Source organism: Oncorhynchus kisutch, linkage group LG5 (assembly GCF_002021735.2).
Source record: "Oncorhynchus kisutch isolate 150728-3 linkage group LG5, Okis_V2, whole genome shotgun sequence".
Taxonomy (NCBI): Eukaryota; Metazoa; Chordata; class Actinopteri; order Salmoniformes; family Salmonidae; genus Oncorhynchus; species Oncorhynchus kisutch.
This window is the reverse complement of record NC_034178.2, coordinates 16218162-16243716: the sequence shown is the minus strand read 5'-3', so window position 1 is coordinate 16243716 and position 25555 is coordinate 16218162. Positions and strand designations below refer to the sequence as shown.

At 42.9% G+C, this 25555-nt stretch overlaps 1 protein-coding gene across 3 annotated transcripts in view; it reads left to right on the top strand.

The window, feature by feature from the left end:
• The window catches only part of ncam2 (neural cell adhesion molecule 2), a 417495-nt gene that overhangs the window by 362549 nt on the left and 29391 nt on the right, over nucleotides 1-25555 (top strand). For all 3 annotated transcript variants that reach the window (XM_020482721.2, XM_020482720.2, XM_020482722.2), the window contains exons 13-14: nucleotides 377-618; nucleotides 7788-7962. In XM_020482721.2, the coding sequence (XP_020338310.1) occupies nucleotides 377-618; nucleotides 7788-7962 (417 nt within the window). The remainder of the gene's footprint in view (nucleotides 1-376; nucleotides 619-7787; nucleotides 7963-25555) is intronic.

Below are 25555 nucleotides of genomic sequence, written 5' to 3'. Positions count from 1 at the left end.
ATGACATAATTTACTGGAATTTCTCAAGCTGCTTAAAGTCACAGTCAACTTAGTGCATGTCTGACCCACTGGAATTGTGACACAGTGAATTACATGTGAAATAATCTGTCTGTAAACAATTGTTGGAAAAATTACTTGTGTCATGCACAAAGTAGATGACCTACCCGACTTGCCAAAACTATAGTTTGTTAACAATACATTTGTGGAGTGGTTGAAAAATGAGTTTTAATGACTCCAACCTAAGTGTATGAAAACTTCCGACTTCAACTGTATTTCTGTCTCTCAGTCTGTCTCTCTCAATCTCTCTCGCTTTACCTCTCTGTCTCTCTGTCTGCGAACAAGCTAATGAATGCTCTCCCTGGTTCTCCCCCTACAGCGATAGTACTGCTGACAGGCCTAGAGCCCAACACCACCTACGAAGTGCGAGTGGCTGCAGTCAATGGGAAGGGCCAGGGGGAGTTCAGCCATACGGAGTCCTTCCAGACTCTACCCATACGTGAGCCCAGCCCCCCGGCAGTGCATGGCCAGAGAGGGATGGGGAAGGCCTACCGGCTGGGCCTTGTCAAGCAAGACGACGGGGGCATGCCCATCGTGGAATACATTGTCAAGTACAAGACAGTGAGTAGCTGGATATCAGGATTGCCAATAAATACTACGCTTAGAAAAAAAGGTGCTTAGTAGAACCATAAGGTTTTTCAATTTGGTTTTTCAATTTTTTGGTGCTAGGTAGAACCCTTTGCAGAAGGTTCCTTTTATGAAGGGTTCACCTGGAACCCTCTGTGAAGGGTTCTACCTAAAAAATGTTTTATCTTTTTTATTATTTTATTTTTTATTTTACCCCCCTTTTCTCCCCAATTCTGTGGTATCCAATTGTAGTTACTATCTTGTCTCATCGCTACAACTCCCATATGGGCTCGGGAGAGACGAAGGTCGAGAGCCATGTGTCCTCCGAAACACAACCCAACCAAGCCGCACTGCTTCTTAACACAGCTTTCGTCGGAGGAAACACTGTGCACCTCGCAACCTGGTCAGCGTGCACTGCGCCCGGCCCGCCACAGGAGTTGCTAGTGCGTGATGAGACAATGATATCCCTACTGGCCAAACCCTCCCTAACCCGGACGACTCTTGGCCAATTGTGCGTCGCCCCATGGACCTCTCGGTCGCGGCCGGCTACGACAGAGCCTGGGTCCCCGAAGCCCAGAGTCTCTGGTGACACTGCTAGCACTGCGATGCAGTGCCTTAGACCACTTCGCCACCCGGGAGGCCCACAAACCGTTTTATCTTTGAAGGGTTATTCCTAGAATCCTCCATGAACGGTTCAACTAGCTTTATTTGCATATGTTTATGACAGTACATTACATGCACTTAGTGTACAAAACATTAAGAACGCCTGCTCTTTTCATGACAGACTGACCAGGTGAATCCAGGTGAAAGCAATAACTATTTTATCCTCTTAAGCAGGGGAGTCAAACTCCCTAGTGTCATTCGGCCCTCCGTGGAAAGAGTTTGACACGTACTCTAAAGGTTCTACCGAGAACCCTTTTTATTTTTGAATGGTTCTCCCTAGAACCCTCTATGAACAGTTATACCAAGAACCTTTTTCTATTTGAAGGGTTCTTCTTAGAACTGTTCAGCTAGCTTTCTTTGCCTATGTTTTATTATGTGCACATTATATGCACAGCTCTTTCCATGACATAGACTGACCAGGTAAATCCAAATGAAAGCTATGATCCCGTATAATACCACTTGTTAAATCCATTTCAATCAGTGTTGATGAAGACGAGGAGACAGGTTAAAGTCGAGACAATTGAGACATGGAATTGTGTATGTGAGGGCCTTTGAACAGGGTATAGTTTGTGTCAAGAACTGCAACGCTGCCGGGTTTTTCACGCTCAACAGTTTCCCATGTGTATCAAGAATGGTCCACCACACAAAGAACCTCCAGCCCCTGTGGAAAGCATTAGAGTCAACATGGGCCGGTATCCCTGTGGAACGCTTTCGACACCTTGTAGAGTCCATACGGACATGGCTAAGAACCACAGTATTTACGGGCTGCCAGTGCCCCTGAACAAGGCCAATTTGGTCCACACATTTTCAACCACACGATTACCACCGAGTCAAGATGGCCACTTCTACTCTAAAGCACGCTTGTAAAACACAATCACTGGACCACTTTTTTTCTAGTCTAATGATAGTAGATAATGCTGCATACCTCCACTTAAGGTAGCAGCAAATAGCAGTGTCAATCGCATTAACTCGACTGTGTGTGCGCGCACGCATATGCTCCTATTTTCGATGCCTAAAAATAATAAGTACACTAGCTTTGTTTATGTCTGCTTTGAAGTGTTTGATCCCAGGCTGTGTCACAACCGGCCGTGACCAGGAGTCCCATAGGGCAGTTTGCCCAGCTTCAACTGCCCTATGCGTCGTCCGGTTTAGGGGATTGTTTGGCCTGGGGGACTTTACTTGGCTCATCGAGCTCTAGCGACTCCTTGTGGCGGGCCGGGCGCCTGCAGGCTGACTTCAGTCGTCAGTTGAGCGGTGTTTCCTCCAACACATTGGTGCGGGTGGGTGTTAAGAAGCGTAGTTTGGCTGGTCATGTTTTGGAGGATGCATGACTTGACTCGACCTTTGCCTCTCCCGAGCTTGTTGGGGCGTTGCATCGATGAGACAAGATCATAATTGGATAGCAATTGGATATCACAAAGTTGGGGAGAAAAGGGGGTAAAAAATTTTTTTGTTTTATTGCACTGTTAAGTGAAAAAAATGTATCTAGTAGGCGCAAATGTCAACATAATAGGCTCATCCATATTGCGAAGTCGTTGTGTTGAATCTCGCAATTCGTTCATTTTGGTAGAGTGTGTCCCCTTACTTGGTTATCTGCTGTTCTCAAAAACACGTGGCTCTCGAAAGATGATTCTCTTCCTCAAAAGTGTGCATTTTACTAGAAGCCACAATGATTATGACATCCTGGCATTGAAAGCATACAACATTTTCTGTCACATACTATACAATTTGCATACCCAAAATACCTACTACGCTAGTACAGCTATTCAGACATGGCCATTCACTGTGTCTCAGATACTACATGCTTGCAGATACACTATACATACAAATGTACATACTCACCCACAAACAAACACGTTCATATTAACCAAGTCTCTTCTTTCCCCTATCTCTCTCTCTCTCACACTCACATGCACATACACACAATGATCTATGGGATTTGATGTAACCAATGCTAATATGTCCATTCAGGTGTGTCTCGGTCTCATTGGGAGGCTGATGGCTATGTGTAGTTGTACTATAGCAGATGAAAGTGTGTGTGTGGAGAGAAGGTCAGGGACTCTCCAGCTGGCCCTTTGAAGGCCAAATGCAGGGGAACGAGGGGAAGAATAGGACAATCCTCCACACCCCAGTAATCCCACCATTCATCCTCCTCTCTCTCTCACACTGTGACCCTGACTCTATGTACACAGATGCATGTGTGCACATAAATGCACTCTCTTACACAAACACATACACACATACAGTATGCATACAAATGTTCATGCGCAAACACACACACACACACACACGCACACACAGTCACCCGTATCTAACTGCTTTCCAATGCTGGGCTGGCCTTAGCTTTATTCCACATTATTCCAACTACCATGACTCTGAAAAATGAAACCATGGCCCATTTCCTAAAGCCCATTCCACACTATTATCTCTCTCTCTCTTCTATTTTGACATTTTATGGAGGAATCCTAGGAGGCTAAATGGTTGAATATGCATTTGTCATGCTGTCAAAGCACAGGCCTCACACTGTGACACTTCACTCTGTTCTCCTATGATGAGATAAGAAGCTGATTTAAGAAAGGAAAAGAAAGTAAAGGAGGAGAGGGAAGGAGCGGAAAGGGGGGGAAAAGTAAATAACTGTGTGGGGTATGGAGAGGAAAGGAACACTTCCTTATAACGTATACTTACGATTCACGCAACAGTCAGAATTTGAGCTGGCCACTGTTTTTTTTTCACAGAAACAGTTTGTAAACACACCGTCTTAACAGTTTTATGTCCCACAATGTGAGCAGTTTATTTTCCAATGCAATGTTCAAACATTCACAGAAGTAGGAAAAGCATAACACACTTCTCATCCAATTTGGAAAATGTAGGCTACATTAGGAAACAGAGGAAAGCGTGAGCTAATACAAGCAGTCATATTTAGCTCACTTTCGGCTGACAGAAACCATAATATGAATTAGCTAATAGCAATTACTATTTACAATTTATCACATGACAGGTGAGCTCACCCCAATTGCTGTGGCGGTCATGAAATTCGACCACTGGATAATTGTCATGCAAATGACTGCCGGTCTCACGGTAGACCGTCATTGTAAATAAGAATTTGCTATTAACTGACTTGCCTAGTTCAATAAAGGTTAAATAAAATAAAATTGACCATTAATTAACATAAACACTTTTAGCATGTCCAGACCTCCACGCATGCAAACCACTGAGGAAACATTTACATTTTTAAAAAGTGTAATAAATCCATTTAATATACACCATCACAATAAACAATTTATCTTAGGCAGGTCTAAAGAAACATTATGATATGAAGAAAATGTATTTCAGTATATTATCTGGCTATGCACCATGCCATAGATTAGCTCATTTAGCAGACAAGATATGTTTAGAAATCCAATGCTATTATTTTATGTTATATGATTGAACCTACTCCAGAGTGAGTGCACATATGAAGTGGCCATGTTGAGCATAAAAGTCATCATTTGAAACAGGTCTTATAAACTAGATTGAAAGTTATTTGGCAGTTATTAGTTATTTAGTTGTGAATGATACAAACATTACGATGTCTTAGAAATTAAAACATATACGGTTTGCATGATGCGACTATAGGCCATTGATGATTTTAAAAAGTTGCCATAAAGCTTGCGCTCTGATCCTTGCCTCAGGCTACACATCAAGGGATCATATTTTCACCCATCAGACTCAATTTAATCTTTACTAATATCTAATATATATATTTTTTTTGAGAGTGGTCCATTTTCAAAGTGGCAGGGGAAAAATACATGTCATCCGTATGCACTCAAACAGCAAATGAAGTCCGCTTTCCCTCTGTTCATTGGCGGTTAAGCTATTCTGTTTTTATAGCAGAACAATGCTTAATATTAACAGCTGGGAAATAAATATAGCAGCAGTAGAAGTCTGGGATCCTCCTCTTTTTAGTGGCAACCATCAAAACTCTGCTTTCTCAAGGAATTGGATATAGAAATGTCTGGGCTTATAAAAACACTTATTTCACCCCATGCATCAACCAATGTTTGAGGACCATGGAGCCTCTCCTGTGCGACAGGTGATATTCCACCCAAACTCTGGATGCCGTTGGCTCTCCAACCTGGTTCCTGCAGCTATCCAGTGCTTAATTTGGGAAACCAAGTGAAATCAGTTCGGGAACATAGATAGTAACTTTTCACAACAAAAGTATTTAATTTAACTGTTGACAGCCCCTCTCTCTGTGAGCTCAAGAAAGGAATGGAGGAGAGAGTAGAGGAGATGGAAACGCACGGTAGTGTGACATTCTGTAGCTGAAAGAAATGTCAGACAATTTATTATGAAAATATAAAAAATGCCCTACTCCTATTCAAAATCCAATACAAAATCACTACAATTGTAGGATAACTATTTAAGCCACTCTTCACAATCAATGAGCCAACAGCATTGCCTAGGCCTATATGTTCTCTCCCAGACTCATGGATAAAAGGTTTGGAGCGTGGAATAAGGTAACCAGTCCATCCAGTATGCATAATAATACTTTCGGATGTTTACTCGAAAAACGAGTGAATCATCCCTTCACTTCGTTTTGCTGTAACATCATTGGTCTGACAAACGTTTACGTGACACCCAGAATGCATTGAATGGTGTCAACAAAAAACAGCATTGTATTAGCTCATCATAATCAGTACAACTTTCTAAAAAAGTATTTTACTCACATAGTGTATTCGGAAGGTATTCCTATTTTGTTATTCTAAAGTGTATTAAATTGTATTTTCTCCTCATCAATCTACACAAAATACCCCATAATGACAAAGCAAAAAACATTTTTTGCTGCACAGCTATTTTCATTTCTCTCTAGAGATGTTTGGTCTGGCTGGGCCACTCAAGGACATTCAGAGACTTGTCCCGAAGCCACTCCTGCATTGTCTTGGCTGTGTGCTTAGTGTCATTGTCCTTTTTGGAAGGTGAACCTTTGCCCCAGTCTGAGGTCCTGAGTGCTCTGGAGCAAGTTTTCATCAAAGACCGCTCTGTACTTTGCTTTGTTCATCTTTCCCTCGTTCCTGACTGGTCTCCCAGTACCTGCCGCTGAAAAACATCCCCAACAGCATGATGCTGCTAACACTATAATTCACCGTAGGAATGGTGGTTTTTTTAGGTGCCGTTTGCCAAAATCCAAGCAGGTGCCTTTTACTGAGGAGCAGCTTCCGTCTGGCCACTCTACCATAAAGGTCATATTGTTGGAGTGCTGCAGAAATGGTTGTCCTTCTGGAAAGTTCTCCAATCTCCACAGAGGAACTCTGGAGCTCTGTCAGAGTGACCATTGGGTCACCATTCTGACCAAGTTCCTTCTCCCCCGATTGCTCAGTTTGGCCAGGGGGCCAGCTCTAGGAAGAGCCTTTGTGGTTCCAAACTTCTTTCATTTAAGATTGATGGAGGCCGATGTGGTATTGGGGATCTTAAATGCTGCAGAAATGTTTTGGTACCCTTCTCCATATCTGTGCCCTGACACTATCCTGTCTCAGAGATCAACCTCCTGGCTTTGTTTCTGCTCTGACATGCACTGTCAACTGTGGGACCTTATATAGACAGGTGTGTGCCTTTCCAAATCATGTCCAATCAATTGAATTTACCACAAGTGGTAAATTGCAGAAACATTTCAAGGATAATCTATGGTCTGAATACTTATGTAAATAAGGTATTTCTGTTTTTGTTTTTTATACATTTTTCAAAAAATGAAGGTCATGCAGGCGCCAGGGGAAAAAGTTTGTGCAGATTTTGTTCTGACTGGAGATGTGCAGATGTCTGCATACTTGACCTGGGGAAACACTGAGGGAGTGCTTGGGCTCTCACTGAAGAGAGAAGTCTGTCCGGCTCACCTTACATTAGCATAGCGTGCCGCAAACGTAAATTGTCCATCACAGTGAAATTGGCTACTTTCTATGTGAATTGATGAGGAGGCAGTACGCACCTAATTTCAAACTGTTTGTTGTTGCTCCTTTATGTTTCCACTTCACAACAACAGTACTTACAGTTGACTGGGGCAGCTCTAGCAGGGCAGAAATTTGACAAACTGACTTATTTGAAAGGTGGCATCCTATGACAGTGCCACGTTGAAAATCACTGAGCTCTTCAGTAAGGCCATTCTACTGCAAGTGTTTGTCTGTGGATATTGCATGTCGGTGTGCTCGATGGTATACATCTGTCAGCAAGGGTTGTAGCTGAAATAGCCAAATCCACTATTTTTAAGGGGTGTCCACCTACTGTTGGCCATGTAGTGTAATTTGATCTATATAAAGATGAAGTGTATACAAAGCCTTACTTATCGTACTGTCATTAACTCTCTCTCTCTCTCTCTCTCTCTCTTATCCTTTCTTCTTTCCCCCTCCCTCCCTCAATACCCTGTTCCCCATCTAACCCTCTGTCTCTCTCTCTCTCTCTTCCCCTCCCCTTTCTCTCTCTTTGCTTCTCTCCCTCTGCTCTCTCTACTCTCCTCCCCCTCTTCATAGGACAAGGAGGAGCAGTGGATGACGAAGCTGGTGTCGGGGCAGCAAGACTTTGCCCTGCTGCAGCCGCTGCAGTGGAACACGCGCTATGAGGTGGAGATCACGGCTCGCAACGTCAAGGGCCTCTCGGAGCCCACCTTCTACCAGTTCTTCATGCCCCAGAAACCAGACATCATAGGTACAGACAGTTGCAGGACCTGCATGTTCAAGCATGCACACACAGACATTCGTGTGCACACACACTGACAAAAATCCTAAGACAGTTCTGTACACAGACAGACACACAGTTGTGTTTATATCCACTGACACTCACAGATGCACGCACACACACTAGTCGTGGCTGTGACACTTGAATTGGGGAAGACGGGCTCATAGTAATGTCTGGAATGGAATGAATGGAATGCTCTCAAACACACCACACAGCTGGTTTCCATGTGTTTGATACCATTCCATTCATTATTATGAGCTGTCCTCCCCCTACCAGCCTCCTGTGACACACACTGCTGGAAGCAAACAGTGCCTTCAGAATGTATTCAGACCCCTTGTTTTTCCTCAGCAAACTACACACAATAGCTCATAATGAGAAAGCGAAAACAGGTTTTTAGAAATGTTTGGACATTTAATCAAAATAAAAAACAGATACCTTATTTACATAAGTATCAGCTCCTTTGCTATGAGACTCGATATTGAGCTCAGGTCCCTCCTGTTACCACTGATCATCCTTGAGATGTTTCAACAACTTGATTGGAGTCCACCTGTGGTAAATTCAATTGATTGGACATGATTTGGAAAGGCACAGACCTATCTATCTAATGTCCCGCAGTTGACCGTGCATGTCAGAGCAAAAACAAAGCTATGAGGTCGAAGGAATTGTCCGTAGAGCTCCGAGACAGGATTGTTTTGAGGCACAGATCAGGGCAAGAGTACCAAAAATATTCTGCAGGATTGAAAGTCCCCAAGAACACAGTGGCCTCCATCTTTAAATGGAAGATGTTTGGGACAACCAAAACTGAGCAAGCTGTGGAGAAGGGCCTTGGTCATGGAGGTGACCAAGAACATGATGGTCACTCTGTCAGAGCTCTAGAGTTCCTCTGTGGAGATGGGAGAACCTTCCAGAAGGACAATCAGGCCTTTATGGTAGAATGGCCAGAGCGAAGCCACTCTTCAGTTAAAGGCATATGACAGCCTGCTTGGTGTGGAGGAAACCTGGCACCATCCCTATGGTGAAGCATGGTGGTGGCAGCATCATGCTGTGGGGCTGTTTTTCAGCAGCAGGGACTCTGGGACTTGTTAGGATCGAGGCAAAGATTAACAGAGCAAAGTACAGAGAGATCCTAGATGGAAACCTGCTCTAGAGAGCTCTGGATCTCAGACTGGGGCGACGGTTCACCTTCCAACAGGACAATGACCCTAAGGACACAGCCAATGCAACGCAGGAGTGGTTTCGGGACAAGTCTCTGAATGTCCCAGAGCCCGTACTTGAATCCGATCGAACATCTCTGGAGAGACCTGAAGATAGCTGTGCAGCAACTCTCCCCATCAAACCTTCCAACAGGACAACAACCCTAAGCACACAGCCAAGACAACGCAGGAGTGACTTCGGGACAAGTCTCTGAATGTCCCAGAGCCCGTACTTGAACCCAATCGAACATCTCTGGAGAGACCTGGTAAAAGCTGTGCAGTGACGCTCCACATCCAACCCGACAGAGAGGAAAGGTGTGCCAAGCTTGTCGCGTCATACCCAAGAAGACTCAATGCTGTAATCGCTGCCAAAGGTGCTTCAACAAAGTACTGACTAAAGGGTCTGAATACTTATCTAAATGTGATATTTCAACAACAACAAAAATTATACACTGCTCAAAAAAATAAAGGGAACACTAAAATAACACATCCTAGATCTGAATGAATGAAATATTCTTATTAAATACTTTTTACTTTACATAGTTGAATGTGCTGACAACAAAATCACACAAAAATGATCAATGGAAATCAAAGTTATCAACCCATGGAGGTCTGGATTTGGAGTCACACTCAAAATTAAAGTGGAAAACCACACTACAGGCTGATCGAACTTTGATGTAATGTCAAAATGAGGCTCAGTAGTGTGTGTGGCCTCCACGTGCCTGTATGACCGGCCTACAATGCCTGGGCATGCTACCTAATGAGGTGGCGGATGGTCTCCTGAGGGATCTCCTCCCAGACCTGGACTAAAGCATCTGCCAACTCCTGGACAGTCTGTGGTGCAACGTGGCGTTTGTGGATGGAGCGAGACATGATGTCCCAGATTTACTCAATTGGATTCAGGTCTGGGGAACGGGCGGGTCAGTCCATAGCATCAATGCCTTCCTCTTGCAGGAACTGCTGACACACTCCAGCCACATGAGGTCTAGCATTGTCTTCCATTAGAAGGAACCCAGGGCCAACCGCACCAGCATATGGTCTCACAAGGGGTCTGAGGATCTCATCTCGGTACCTAATGGCAGTCAGGCTACCTCTGGCGAGCACATGGAGGCCCCCCAAAGAAATGCCACCCCACACCATGACTGACCCACCGCCAAACCGGTCATGCTGGAGGATGTTGCAGGCAGCAGAACGTTCTCCACAGCGTCTCCAGACTCTGTCACGTCTGTCACATGTGCTCAGTGTGAACCTGCTTTCATCTGTGAAGAGTACAGGGCGCCAGTGGCAAATTTGCCAATCTTGGTGTTCTCTGGCAAATGCCAAACGTCCTGCACGGTGTTGGGCTGTAAGCACAACCCCCATCTGTGGACGTCGGGCCCTCATACCACCCTCATGGAGTCTGTTTCTGACCGTTTGAGCAGACACATGCACATTTGTGGCCTGCTGGAGGTAATTTTGCAGGGCTCTGGCAGTGCTCCTCCTGCTCCTCCTTGCACAAAGGCGGAGGTAGCGGTCCTGCTGCTGATTGTTGCCCTCCTACGGCCTCCTCCACGTCTCCTGATGTACTGGCCTGTCTCCTGGTAGCGCCTCCATGCTCTGGACACTACACAGCAAACCTTCTTGCCACAGCTCGCATTGATGTGCCATCCTGGATGAGCTGCACTACCTGAGCCACTTGTGTGGGTTGTAGACTCCTTCTCATGCTACCACTAGAGTGAAAGCACCGCCAGCATTCAAAAGTGACCAAAACATCAGCCAGGAAGCATAAGAACTGAGAAGTGGTCTGTGGTCACCACCTGCAGAACCACTCCTTTATTGGGGGTGTCTTGCTAATTGCCTATAATTTCCACCTGTTGTCTATTCCATTTGCACAACGGCATGTGAAATTTATTGTCAATCAGTGTTGCTTTCTAAGTGGACAGTTTGATTTCACAGAAGTGTGATTGACTTGTGTTGTTTAAGTGTTCCCTTTATTTTTTGAGCAGTGTATATAAATTTGCAAAAAATTCTTAACCTGTTTTTGCTTTGTCATTATGGGTATTGTGTGTAGATTAAGGGGGGAAAAAACGATTGAACACATTTTAGAATAAGGCTGTAACGTAACAAAATGTGGAAAAGGTTGAGGGGTCTGAATACTTTCTGAAGGCACTGTACACACTGTACTGTACCTACCCACCCAGGTAAACCCAGTGTAGAGTTATGAGCACACACTCCAATCACCTTGTATTGGGGTTATGTGTGGGCAAAGGGAGCAAGATCAAATGCAGACAGCGTTGGTTTGATTAGGCCATGCTGTTTGTAGAGCGTATCTGTCTGGGCTTTTGAAAAGTCCAACTCTTAATGTTCCTGGGAGAGAAGACTTCTGAGGCCCACTGTAGGATGCTTATCATTTTCAAACAGCCCCCAGAGTTTTATATAAGACCATACACAAACCATCACAAAGGGAACAGTTTACAGTGAGTCACCACTTCCATATGTAGGCCCCCCTGTAGTGTCTGGTTAAAAAACGGAGAGCATGTTTTCTTTGGTGTTTACTCTTCCTGTTGCTTAGGTCGTTTCTCCTGCTCCTCATGAAGGAGCGACTGTTTGCCTCTCTCATTACTGGAGTGGCTAAACTGCCTTTGAGTTTGTGTGTTCACGTGTGCGTGTGCTTGTGCGTGCGTGTGTGTGTGTGCGCTCCTTAAATGGAAAACCAGGCTGAGAACACAGTGCTTAAGCCGAGTCATTTCGATTGGCTGTCCCAACTCTCCTTAGTGAACAGAGGGCTAGGGAGAAAAAAATCCCAGATTATTTCCTGTTGAAGAGAGAGAGAAAGGTGTGGCCAAAATGGACCAATGACAATGAAGTCCGTGCAGAAGGGTTAAATGTTAAAGAAAATATGATAAATGTATTTTCTAGAATAGATATTTTTATGTCTGTCAAATAGGGATTAGTGACAGCTCGATTCATTATATGTATTACTGCAACCTTCTGGATAGTTCCCCTCACTGAACACACCCAAATTGTTTGACTTTTGATATTGTAGTGACACACTGCAGGAAGGCATTTAATGGTATCTGATATGCTGTATAACCTCCAAGGATCTACTATATGCCTCTGTGTTTCTTTTCTAAACAATCTCTCTATTTAATTCCCCCTCTTTATGCATTATGCATTCCCTGGGTCTGAAATTGTCGCTTTTCTTTTTCGCCTCTCCTCCCTTTCTTTCTCTCTCCTAGTTTGTCTTGCAATGAACTGCCACTACACCTCCCCTCTCTCTGCCTCCTTACTTTTTTCCCGTCCATGAACTCCCCTTTGAAATATGTCATTGATTGCCACTATGCCCTTGGTTCCTTTTCAATTTGCTCTCCTTCCCTCTATCCTTCTTAAATCATGGCACTCCTCCACTCACTTCAGACCTCCTGAATCACTATAGAGTCTTCCCTCTTTCCCTCCTAAATCCTCTCTCGTCATGGCTGTTTCTTTTTGAATGATCTCCTTTCTGTAGGGTTTTTGGCACCCATCTTGGTTTTATGTCCCCTTGTGTGTTTACGATATGGCCTGATGGATGTCATTGAAACGGAACGTTTTGAATGTTGAATGATCTGGCGAATGTTTGTCTCTGTTTAAAGCTACCATCGAGGTAATCATTCTCCTGTACAATATCCTAGACTACACACTTCCAATACACACCAGTGGTGCTGGTTTGAATCAGTTGAAAAGAACAGAACAGAAAGGCCCGCAAATCATTAAAGTTGTAAGTTGTGCCACTCTTCACTGGTATTGTAAGCTTCTAAAATATTCCCATTGATTTTGGAAGAATACAACATATGCATGCTTAAACTATTTTAGTACAATGCTGCTGTTGCTATCAAAGTAATAATAATGATGCCCATTAATGTAACAGCAGCTCTCATGAATTCATTTTTTTCCCCCAGGGGGAACACGCCCTACTCCCCCAAAAAACTCACAAGCATGTACATACAAAATACTCAACACTGTTGCAATACATTTTTTCATCAACAGTTTGGAGATCAACTATGTTGGGGAAGCAGCCTAGAAATGCTGTGAAAATGTTTACTTTCTTACTGAGTCAGTTGGGGATCATGGCGGAGACAAAAAGACTTGCAGGCTAATCCGTTCCCAGTTTTTTTTTTTATCCATTCCCTAAGATGTTTTATTTGTTTCCTGTTTTCCTTATGTAGGCTACCATATTGTTCCCACTTGCCAATAACATAAATATAATTATATTTAGTAAATGACATGCTTCAAATGGTGATGGTTACTTAACATTTAATAGCTTATTTCCAGTTTGTGCCTCCAAATCATAAGGGCAAATAATGGATAATGGGTGTGAAAAACCCCTCAATTAGCCTAAAGTAATTTCTATAGCCTGAAAAGCCAGGAGCCTCACTGGCAGTCATAACTAAATGGTGTACAGTACCAGTCAAAAGTTTGGACAACTACTTTTCTAGGGTTTTTCTTTATTTGTTCTATTTTCTACATGGTTGAATAATAGTGAAGACGTCAACACTATGAAATGACACATATGGAATCATGTAGTAACCAAAAAAGTGTTAAACAAATCACAATATATTTGAGATTCTTCAAAGTAGCAACCCTTTGCCTTGATGACAGCTTTGCACACTCTTGGCATTCTCTCAACAAGCTTCATGAGGTAGTCACCTGGAATGCATTTCAATTAACAGGTGTGCCTTGTTAAAAGTTAATTCGTGGAATATATTTCCTTAGCAAGGAGCAATCCCGTATCCGGGAGCGTAATCATAGCCTCAAGCGCATTACACGTTTCCTATTCATGAAAATCGCAAATGAAATGAAATAAATATATTGAAACACAAACTTAGCCTTTTGTTAACAACACTGTCATCTCAGATTTTCAAAATATGCTTTTCAACCAAAGCTACACAAGCATTTGTGTAAGAGTATTGATAGCCTAGCATAGCATTACGCCTAGCATTCAGCAGGCAACATTTTCACAAAAACAAGAAAAGCATTCAAATAAAATAATTTACCTTTGAAGAACTTCGGATGATTTCAATGACGAGACTCTCAGTTAGATAGCAAATGTTCATTTTTTCCAAAAATATTATTTGTGTTGGCGAAATAGATCCGTTTTGTTCATCACATTTGGCTAAGACAAAGACAGAAAAATGCAGTCACTACAACGCCAAACCTTTTTCCAAATTAGCTCAATAATATCGACAGAAACATGGCAAACGTTGTTTAGAATCAATCCTCAAGGTGTTTTTCACATATCTATTCGATAATCTCAGTCGTGACAGTTGGTTTCTCATCAGAAGCAAACGGAAAAATACTGCAGCTGGAGATTACGCAATAATTGCAACGGAGGACACCAAGCAACCACCTGGTAGATGTAGTCTCTTATGGTCAATCTTCCAATGATATGCCTACAAATACGTCACAATGCTGTCGACACCTTGGGGAAGCGACAGAAAGCCTAAGCTCATTCGTGGCCCACTCATTCGTGGCCCACACACAGCCATATAAGGAGTCATCGGCATGAGGCGGTTTTAAAAAATGCGGCACTTCCTGATTGGATGTTTATCTGGGTTTCGCCTGTAACATCAGTTCTGTGGCACTCACAGACAATATCTTTGCAGTTTTGGAAACGTCAGAGTTTTCTTTCCAAAAATGTCAATTATATGCATAGTCGAGCATCTTTTCGTGACAAAATATCTTCTTTAAAACGGGAACGTTTTTCACCCAAAAATGTAAATAGCGCCCCCTATATTCAAGACGTTTATGCATTTGAGCCAATCAGTTGTGTTATGACAAGGAATGGGGTGGTATACAGAAGATAGCCCTATTTGGTAAAAAGATCAAGTCCATATTATGACAAGAACAGCTCAAATAAGCAAAGAAAAAAGACAGTCCATCATTACTTTAAATAAGACATGAAGGTCAGTCAATTCGGAAAATTTCAAGAATTTTGAACGTTTCATCAAGTGCAGTCCCAAAAACCATCAAGCACTATGATGAAACTGGCTCTCATGAGGACCGCCACAGAAATGTAAGACCCAGAGTTACCTCTGCTGCATAGGATAGGTTCATTAGAGTTACCAGCTTCAGAAATTGCAGCCCAAATAAATGCTTCCCAGAATTCAAGTAACAAACATTTCAATATCAGGTGTTCAGGAGACTGCATGAATCAGGCCTTTATGGTCGAATTGCTGCAAAGAAACCACCACTAAAGGAAACCAATAAGAAGAAGAGACTAGCTTGGGCCAAGAAAAACAAGCAATGAACATTAGACCTGTGGAAATTTGTCCTTTGGTCTGATGAGTCCAAATTTTAGATGTTTGATTCCAACCGTTGTTTTTGTGAGACGCGGAGTCGGTGAAAGGATCATCTACTCATGCGTGGTTCCCACTGTAAACCATGGAAGAGGAGGTGTGGGGGTGCTTTGCTGGTGACTCTATCTGTGATTTATTTTGAATTCAAGGTACACTTAACCAGAATGGCTACCACAGCATTTTGGACCTATACGCCATCCCATCTGGTTTGCGCTCAGTGGGACTATCATTTGTTTTTTAACAGGACAATGACCCAACACACCTCCAGGCTGTGTAAGGGCTATTTGACCAATAAGTAGGGTGATGGAGTGCTGCATTAGATGACCTGGCCTCCACAATCACCTGACCTCAAACCAATTGCGATGGTTTGGGATTAATTGGACCCCAGAGTGAAGGAAAAGCAGCTAACAAGTGCTCAGCATATGTGAGAACTCCTTCAAGACTGTTGGGAAAGCATTCCAGTTGAAACTGGTTGAGAGAATGCCAAGAGTGTGCAAATCTGTCATCAAGGCAAGAGGTGGCTACTTTGAAGAATCTGAAATATAAAACATGTTTTGATTTGTTTACCACATTTTTGGTTACTACATTATTAAATCAAATCACAATCAAATGTTATTTGTCACATGCGCCAAATACAACCGGTGTAGACCTTTACAATTACAAGCCCTTAACCAACAATGCAGCTTGGACCTGCAAGTTCTCTGACATTTCTTGGAGGAATGGCCCTAGCCCTCACCCTCTGATCCAACAGGTCCCAGATGTGCTCAATGGGATTGAGATCCGTGCTCTTCGCTGGCCATGGCAGAACACTGGCAGTCCTGTCTTGCAGGAAATCACTCTCAGAACGAGCAGTGTGACTGGAGGGTCATGTCAGGATGAGCCGGCAGGAAGGGTACCACATAAGGGAGGAGGATGTCTTCCCTGTAACGCACAGCGTTGAGATTACTTGCCATGACAACAAGCTCAGTCCGATGATGCTGTAACACACCGCCCCAGACCATGACAGACCATCCAAATCAATCCCGCTCCAGAATACAGGCCTTGGTGTAATGCTCATTCCTTCGACGATAAACGCAAATCCGACCATCATCCCTGGTGAGACAAAACCGCGACTCGTCAGTGAAGAGCACTTTTTGCCAGTCTTGTCTGGTCCAGCGACGGTGGGTTTGTGCCCATAGGCGACATTGTTGCCGAAGATGTCTGGTGAGGACTTGCCTTACAACAGGCCTACAAGCCCTCAGTCCAGCCTCTCTCAGCCTATTGCGGACAGTCTGATCACTGATGGAGGGATTGTGCGTTCCTGGTGTTACTCGGGCAGTTGCTGTTGCCATCCTGTACCTGTCCCGTAGGTGTGATGTTCGGATATACCGATCCTGTGCATGTGTTGTTACACATGGTCTGCCACTGCAAAGACGATCAGCTGTCCGTCCTGTCTCCTTGTAGCGCTGTCTTAGGCATCTCACAGAAGTATGGACATTGCAATTTATTGCCCAGGCCACATATGCAGTCCTCATGCCTCCTTGCAGCATGCCTAAGGCACATTCACACAGATGAGCAGGGACCCTGGGCATCTTTCTTTTGGTGTTTTTCAGAGTCAGTAGAAAGAAGGGAAGTTATTTGGAAGTTATTTGGATTTTTATGAATTATCTTTGAAAAACAGGGTTCTGTCTTTTTTTGCTGAGTTTATATACACATGGATAGAGTTAGGAAGGTGACTTGTGCATAGATAATAACAGAGAGTAGCAGTAGCGTATAAGAGGTGGGGTGGGGGTGGGGGCAATGCAAGTAGTCTGGGTGGCATTTAACAAAATGTTCAGTAGTCTTATGGCTTTGGGGTAGAAGCTGTTTAGAAGCCCCCTGGACCTAGACTTGGCGCTTCGGTACCGCTTGCCGTTTGGTAGCAGAGAGAACTGTCTATGACTAGGGTGGTCTTTGACCATTTTTTGTGCCTTCCTCTGAAACCGCCTGGTATAGAGGTAATCATTAGGAAGCTTGGCCCCAGTGATGTACTGGGCCATACACACTACCTTCTCTAATGCCTTGCGGTCAGAGGCTGAGCAGTTGCCATACCTGGCAGCGATGCAACCAGTCAGGATGCTCTCGATGGTGCAGCTGTAGAACCTTTGATGATCTGAGGACCCATGCCAAATATTTTCAAGTCTCCTGAGGGGGAATAGTTTTTGTCATGCCCTCTTTGCGTTGGCTAGGCAGGTTAACATCTTGTGTGACTTAGCCAATTATGTGTGTGTTACTTCATCGTTTTGATGCCTTCACTATTATTCTACGATGTGGAAAATAGAAAAATAAAGAAAAAACACCTGAATGAGTGATTGTGTCCAACCTTTTGACTGGTACTCTATGTTTACAATGCAAACCAAATAGGCTACACTTTGTGCAAACTCATATTTATGAAACTTGGACAACTACGAACAGTTGTCAATTTTGGGTGTTTACCCCTCGTGCATAAAGTTAGGGTCATATAAGTCCAGTAAAACATGCTGCATCTGGATGTGTTTTTGTTGTTTACAATTGTGTATGTGACTCATCTGAGGCAGAAAGGAAAGGCATGCAAATGTATTGTGCATCATTTCCAAGAGGCTTTGGTGTTAAAAGGTGAAATTATGCGCTCTTATCCCTGCGCTAGGCAGGTGAACATCTTGTGTGACATACCAGGTACAGATAGATGGCTCTATGTTCATAACTAAAACTGATAGTTATTTGCTTTGTTGCGATGACAATACATTCACCTGGAAATGAGCTAATTGCCAGGTCAGAGTAGGTAGCTGAAGAACTCCTTCGGAATATAGATATAAAACAGCTTAGGTCATGAAACAGGAATTTCTGCCTAGGGATGAAAGTGCATAATTGAACCATATTTGCACCGTGAGTGGTTTTAAACGGCGTTACTAATATGCCCTTGTGATTCGGAGGCATATGAAAATAAGTTATTGAATGGTCATTGATCACCACCATTTGAAGCATTTAGGCTCCATTATGTTATTGGCCAAGTGGGACCGTCATGGTAGCCTACATAAAGAGAAGAGGAAACGACTACAAAATCGGAGGGAACAGATGAAAAGAAAAAGGGAACGGATTAGCCTGGCTGTTTTTTAAATTTCATTTCTGCCATGACCCTTAAGGGGCTCTGTACTTTCTCTAACATTTCTAGGCAATAATCCTTGGTGGAGCCTCTGAATATGACAGCAACTCTCCGAAAGGACAGACCTTGTCAAGTCACTATGATTACAGTCGTTCGGGTTGTCAGGTATCCCATTTTAGGCGTCCATTTTGACTCGTTTGAGCCGTGTGATTTAACAAGTGGCTGATTCTAGGCCCGATCACTCTCCCTTCCCAGGAACTCTTTTATCTGTGCTTTACAGCAATCACCACACCGTCGAGCCCAAATGGCCAGCCCCATTTCGTTCCACAACCCTAGCGGCAACGAGGGTACTTTGCTCTTTTAAAAGCGTGTTCGGTGGTAACGCTCCGTTTGGGTTCGCCATATTGGAATTGCGTGCAGGCCAGTTCTCGGGGGCCTTTTCGTGAGTCATCGTTCTTGACAAATTGTTAGAGAGTGGTTAAGGAGAGAAAGTGCCTGGATGACTGTGTTTAATGTCTCTGTGACCTTTGGTCTTGGTTATGGAATAGATGTCGTATACCATATAAACGGAACACTGTAAAAGCACTGGGATAAAGTGTGAAAGGAGGGCTAAACTTTTGATCATGGCAGTTGTGTCTCGTAACTGCAGGGAGAATGTTTAAAATTACATTGTAGAGTAGATATTATAATACATGCAATTCAAGCTTTAAAGTGCAAAGTTATACACTTCTTACTTTGCTTGAAATAGCATGATAATAATGATTTGCAGACAACACTCTAGTTTAAAACAACATTATAATAGTCTTTGTTGGTTCTTCCATTTCCTGATTATTGAAGTGTACTTCAGCTATATTAAGGCTCTTTAATTCAGCCTTTGTAATGGTGGATACTCATAATTCCTCTTATCTCTTGAATAAGAGGATCTGGTGTGGGTGTGCTGATTCTCTTCTAAGGCTTTCTCTAATGGAGTAGCAATACTTCCCCATGGCATAGAGCACAAAGTGTCCCCTCAAGTCTAGCTATGATGGCGTCACACTCACACACCCACTCACAGTGATGTTTATCCCTAAAAATCTATTCGCACCCCCAAGTTTTCACCCAATCAATGGCTCCCGTTTAGTCATCGTTAATCGACTGACTACCTCTCAGATCTAATCAATTGCAACTCAATGAGTGCTCGGGCCTAATGAGTTGATGTCAGAGACGTAGATGTATACGAATGGCTCCCACTCCGAGAGAGATGCAGGATGACTAGCATTAACAGAATATCAAATTGAGCCCCTAATGGGCTAATAGATCAAAGGAGGTGCTTTCTAGATTAATCACATGGAATAAGCAGACAGGGAAATTGATACATGTCGCCATCGGTTTGATAGGATATACTGTAGAGTAGAAGACTAGGAATTACACAGAATTAGCTCGTTTTAAGCTAATTGGCTAACAAACATTGTCATTTCCAGTCTTTTCTACTACTATGAGCTGATTTGACACTACTTGGATTATTTTAAGAGGATGAGATCAAAAGCTATAAGGTATAGAGTTCTATTCCCTCACTGTGGCTCTGGAACTGAGATGCTCTCTGTTATTCTCAAAGGCCTCAAAGACATAACTCGGCACTGCGAAAGGAAGTAGTAGTTGTGTTCTGTAGCCGAGCCCACGTAATACATTTGCCGGAATAGATTGGAATGAATTTCGAAACACTCACAAGGTAGGCAGCTAGAGCAACTAACCCCAGAGGCACTTGACAGCAGAACAAGACTTCTCCTTGTTCCCCTTTTCTGTTTTCCCTCCTTTTTTCTTTTTCATTGTTTTCAGTCAAGAGATCTAGCTACCACGAGACCTTGAGACACCCCCGCTGTCATCGTTTGAACGTTGCAAGGCACCTAATAGACATTTACAACATGTTTCTGTCAAGATTTGAATTACATTCACTTGGCGAGGATTCTTTTCCATTTCACCTTATTGCTCAGCAAATTGGAAATCGGAGGTGTGAAAACTCAAAAAGCGCTATGTATTTCCCCCTGGCTTCCTTCCTTGGTCCCGCTTATTTGAAATGTGTTGCTTCACGTCCATTGATTCCCTCCAATAATACAGAGATCAAACCAGGCTCGCAATGGAATGCAAGGCAAACGACTGCTGAGCTACCTGCTCAAGAAAGATTGATACGGTTTAGAGAGTATGTGCCACTGTGAGGAAAAGCAACACTCTTAATGGGTTCTCTCCCTTGGAATGCCCCATTTTCAATCACAAACTATTTCTAATTTACTATATATGCTTTGACAATGTGCTTTCCACTATTTGAACCGAGGTCAGTGAACCATCATACCCAGTTGGCATAATTTGACATTGGACATTATAATGGCATTGCTTCCTACATGTAAACTGCTTTATAGTTATAGAGATGTCAGATTACAACCAGGTAAAAGTTTCCACAACCCCCAAACTCTACGACAATAAAGTGATGCACTAACACTATGTTTTGTCTCTCTTTTGCTTCCTGTAATTGTCTTGATCCACAAGGATCTGCCCTGTCCTTCAAGAGGCTATAATTGACGAGTTAAGTTGTATTACTATGATTACAAGGGGATTAAAGCTGTAGAGGGCCAGAGCCACCAGCCTCCAAACCAAAGGAGTGGATTGGACAGGAACCAGGATGTGTGCAGAATGTGACTAGCACAACAGTGTAATACCCTTCTATGGCTATGACCAAATTCTCATAATGTCCTTTTTAGAAGGCAACTAGGTGTAAATAAAAGTAATTTGTGTCTCTTCTATGTCCTTAAATTATTATTTTTTTGTTCAGAATGTGATTTGTTGCTCAAGGAAGGCCAATCATCCACTATTGTTTGTGCATTCCGTAGCTCTCTTTTCATAACACGACGGCTTTTGTGTGATTCTTTTATTCTATTGATTTTAATTGATTTAGCTCAATTCCTCCAATATTTGTTTAACTGTTGTATTACTACCAATGCTGAATTGATTGCATTCCTTGACGAGGTCTTCAAACCTCACCTCTACCGCCAAAGAAAAACCGATCCACATTAGACTGTCTATTATTGTCTGGGGGAAAAAAATCTAAATCTATTGAATCTTTCACAAAGATTTGCCCTGACCAACCTTCAGATTCGTATTCAGAGCAGTTATTAGTAATCTGAACACATATGATTTTATACACAAACGATTTCAGTGTTACATTAAAACAGACAATTGAACCGAGTTTCAATGCACTCAGAGCAAAATAGTTCAATACAACACTGAGCGGTTTTGATGAGAAAAGGTCAATAAGGTCAAAAAAAAAAGTGTATCATTGTTCCGTTTACCCTTGAGGAGTACTTGCAAAGCTTTGTATGCATCTCAAGGTAGCCTAGTGGTTAGAGCGTTGGGTCAGTAACCGAAAGGTTGCTGGATCGAATATCCGAGCTGACAAGGTCAAATCTGTCATTCTGCCCCTGAACAAGTCAGCTCCCCAGTAGGCTGTCATTGTACATTTTTTTTTTTTATACGGCTCACTTGGCTGAAAGTAGTGCACGATAAATGGAATAGGGTGCCATTTGGGAGGCAAGCTAACTTTCTTCATGGGAAGACAGGAAAGTGGTTACTATCCACTAAGCTGTGGCTCATCTACCTTCAAAATAATTCAGATACATTTGCCGACAGAGAGAGCCCTGTGGCGGAGGGGAAATATTGATCCAATCAAAGAGGTTTGTCGCTGCCTCACGTCCCATGATGCAACACTTAAAACACGCAACTTTAATTAAAATTCCTAGCCACCAGGCTATTTCTTTCTCCCTCTCTCTCTCATTCAATCTTCCTCTCTCCTTCTATCTCTATTCCCTTTCTTCCTTGCGCTAAGCTGCTCGTAGGCTCTGACTATACTTGCCAGCTGTTCCTCCGGCCGCCAGCGTCGTTCGTTCTCATTCGGGGGCGTCTGTAGGTGTTCGGCTCTGACCCCATACCACATGCTCTATTTGATCAACACCAAGGTCCCTGGTGCTCACAATCAGAAAACACCAGGGGTGTGTCCAGGGTGGCACCATTAGCCCTATGGAGTGCACTACAGTAGTGGGATGCAGCCCAAATGAGGAGAGGAATCTGAGCTAACTGCTTGAGTGTGTATTCACATAATATGAGATTAGATATTTTTGCTGGGGTAAAAAAAAAAGTATGTGGAAATTGCTGGGGTAGCTTTCAGTAAGGGGTATTGTATGTGTTTGGTTATGACCACCTTTGTCCAGCTTACCGACGTAGGTTATGGTTCACAGTGTCTGTCTGTTTGTATGTACAGTTGAAGTCGGAGGTTTCACATACACCTTTAGCTAAATACATTTAAACTCAGTTTTTCACAATTCTTGACATTTAATCCTAGTAAACTTCCCTGTTTTAGGTCAGTTAGGATCACCACTTTATTTTAAGAATGTGAAATGCCAGAATAATAACAGAGATAATGATTGATTTCAGCTTTTATTTCTTTCATCACATTCCCAGTGGGTCACAAGTTTACATACACTCAATTAGTATTTGGTAGCGTTGCCTTTATATTGTTGAACTTGGTTTCAAACGTTTCGGGTAGCTTTCCACAACCTTCCCACAATAAGTTGGGTGAATTTTGGCCCGTTCCTCCTGACAGAGCTGGTATAACGGAGTCAGGTTTGTAGGCCTCCATGCTCGCACACACTTTTTCAGCTCTGCCCACAAATGTTCTATAGGATTGAGGTCAGGGCTTTGTGATGGCCACTCCAATACCTTGACTTTGTTGTCCTTAAGACATTTTGCCACAACTTTGGTAGTATGCTTCGGGTCTGTGTCCATTTGGAAGACCCATTTGCGAGCAAGCTTTAACTTCCTGACTGATGTCTTGAGATGTTGCTTCAATATATCCACATAAATTTCCATCCTCATGATGCCATCTATTTTGTGAAGTGCACCAGTGACTCCTGCAGCAAAGCACACCCACAACATGATGCTACCACCCCCGTGCTTCACAGTTGGCATAGTGTTCTTCGGCTTGCAAGCCTCCCCCTTTTTCCTCCAAACATAACGATGTTCATTATGGCGAAACAGTTCTATTTTTGTTACATCAGACCAGAGGACATTTCTCCAAAAAGTACAATCTTTGTCCCCATGTGCAGTTGCAAACCATAGTCTGGCTTTTTTTATGGTGGTTTTGGAGCAGTGGCTTCTTCCTTTCTGAGCGGCCTTTCAGTTTATGTCAATATAGGACTCGTTTTACTGTGGATAAAGATACTTTTGTACCTGTTTCCTCCAGCATCTTCACAAGGTCCTTTGCTGTTGTCATGGGATTGATTTGCACTTTCTGCACCAAAGTACGTTCATCTCTAGGAGACAGAACGCGTCTCCTTCCTGAGCGGTATGATGTCTGCCTTGTCCCATGGTGTTTATACTTGCATACTATTGTTTGTACAGATGAACATGGTACCCTCAGGTGTTTGGTAATTGGTCCCAAGGATGAACCAGACTTTTGGAGGTCTTAAATGTATTTTCGGAGGTCTTGTCTGATTTCTTTTGATTTTCCCATGATGTCAAGCAACGAGGCACTGAGTTTGAATGTTGACCTTGAAATACATCCACACCTCCAATTGACTCAAACAATGTCAATTAGCCTATCAGATGTTTCTAAAGCCATGGAATCATTTTCTGGAATTTTCCAAACTGTTTAAAGCCACAGTCAGCTTAGTGTTTGTAAACTTCTGACCCACTGCAATTGTGATACAGTGAATTATAAGTGAAATCATCTCTGTAAACAATTGTTGGAGAAATTACTTGTGTTATGCACAAAGTAGATGTCTTAACCGACTTGCCAAAACTATAGTTTGTTAACAAGAAATTTGTTGAGTGGTTGAAAAAGCGAGTTTTAATGACTCCAACCTAAGTCTATGTAAATGTACGACTTCAACTGTATGTCTAGCTTGGTGATGGTGCTCTTTATGTCCTCCATGTCCTGCCTGGCCTGCATTTATCTCCAACAGCCTGTGCCTGGGGTATGTGACTATGATGTGTGCGTCTGTCTGGGTTGGTTACAGGATCCTGGGGATGTGTATTATCTCAGACTGCACATCTGGCTTGGTGAGTGACAGTGTTGTCCCTGTTCCCTCTTGTCCTGCCTTAGCAGTCTCTGTTGTGGAACTGGGGCATTTTACTGTATTATTTGTATTATGTCTGTCTGCGTTATTGGTTCTCTGTTTGCAGGTTACTGTGAGTGACTTTGTCCTTTCTATCTGGTGTCTGTGTGGGTTTCTCAGTTTATTCTGTATTTATTATGGATCCCCAAGGCAGCAACTAATCTTCCTGTGGTCCAAACACATTAACACACTTACATTACACATAAATCAAAAGATGAAACAATGCATCATATAACATTATCACACCACTGTACACAATATATATATATATATATATATATTAAAGAAAATGGTGAAGAGACCTCTGGTGGCATGTCTTGTGGGGAGTGCATTTGCGTCCGAGCTCTGTGCTAGTAGTTTAAACGGACTGCTCAGTGCGTTCAGCTTGTCAACACTTCTAAAAAATCAAAAGAAAGTAGTGAGCCATGAGAGATGTAAATGCATAATACTAATGTTAGCTCCCCATGTACATTTAAGGGCCTGCCATGCTGCCCTGTTCTGAGCCAATTGTAATTTTCCTAGTCCGTCTTTGTGGCACCTGACCACACAACTGAACCGTAGTCCAGGTGCGACAAAACAAGGGCCTGTAGGACCTGCCTTGTTGATAGTGTTGTTAAGAAGGCAAAGCAGCGCGTAATGTCAATGTGTTTTGACCATGACAGTTTACAATCCAGTGTTACTCCAAGCAGTTTAGTCACCTCAACTTGTTCAATTTCCACATTATTCATTACAAGATTTAGTTGAGGTTTAGTGAATGATTTGTCTCAAGTGTAATGCTTTTAGTTTTTGAAATGTTTAGGACTAACTTTTTCCTTT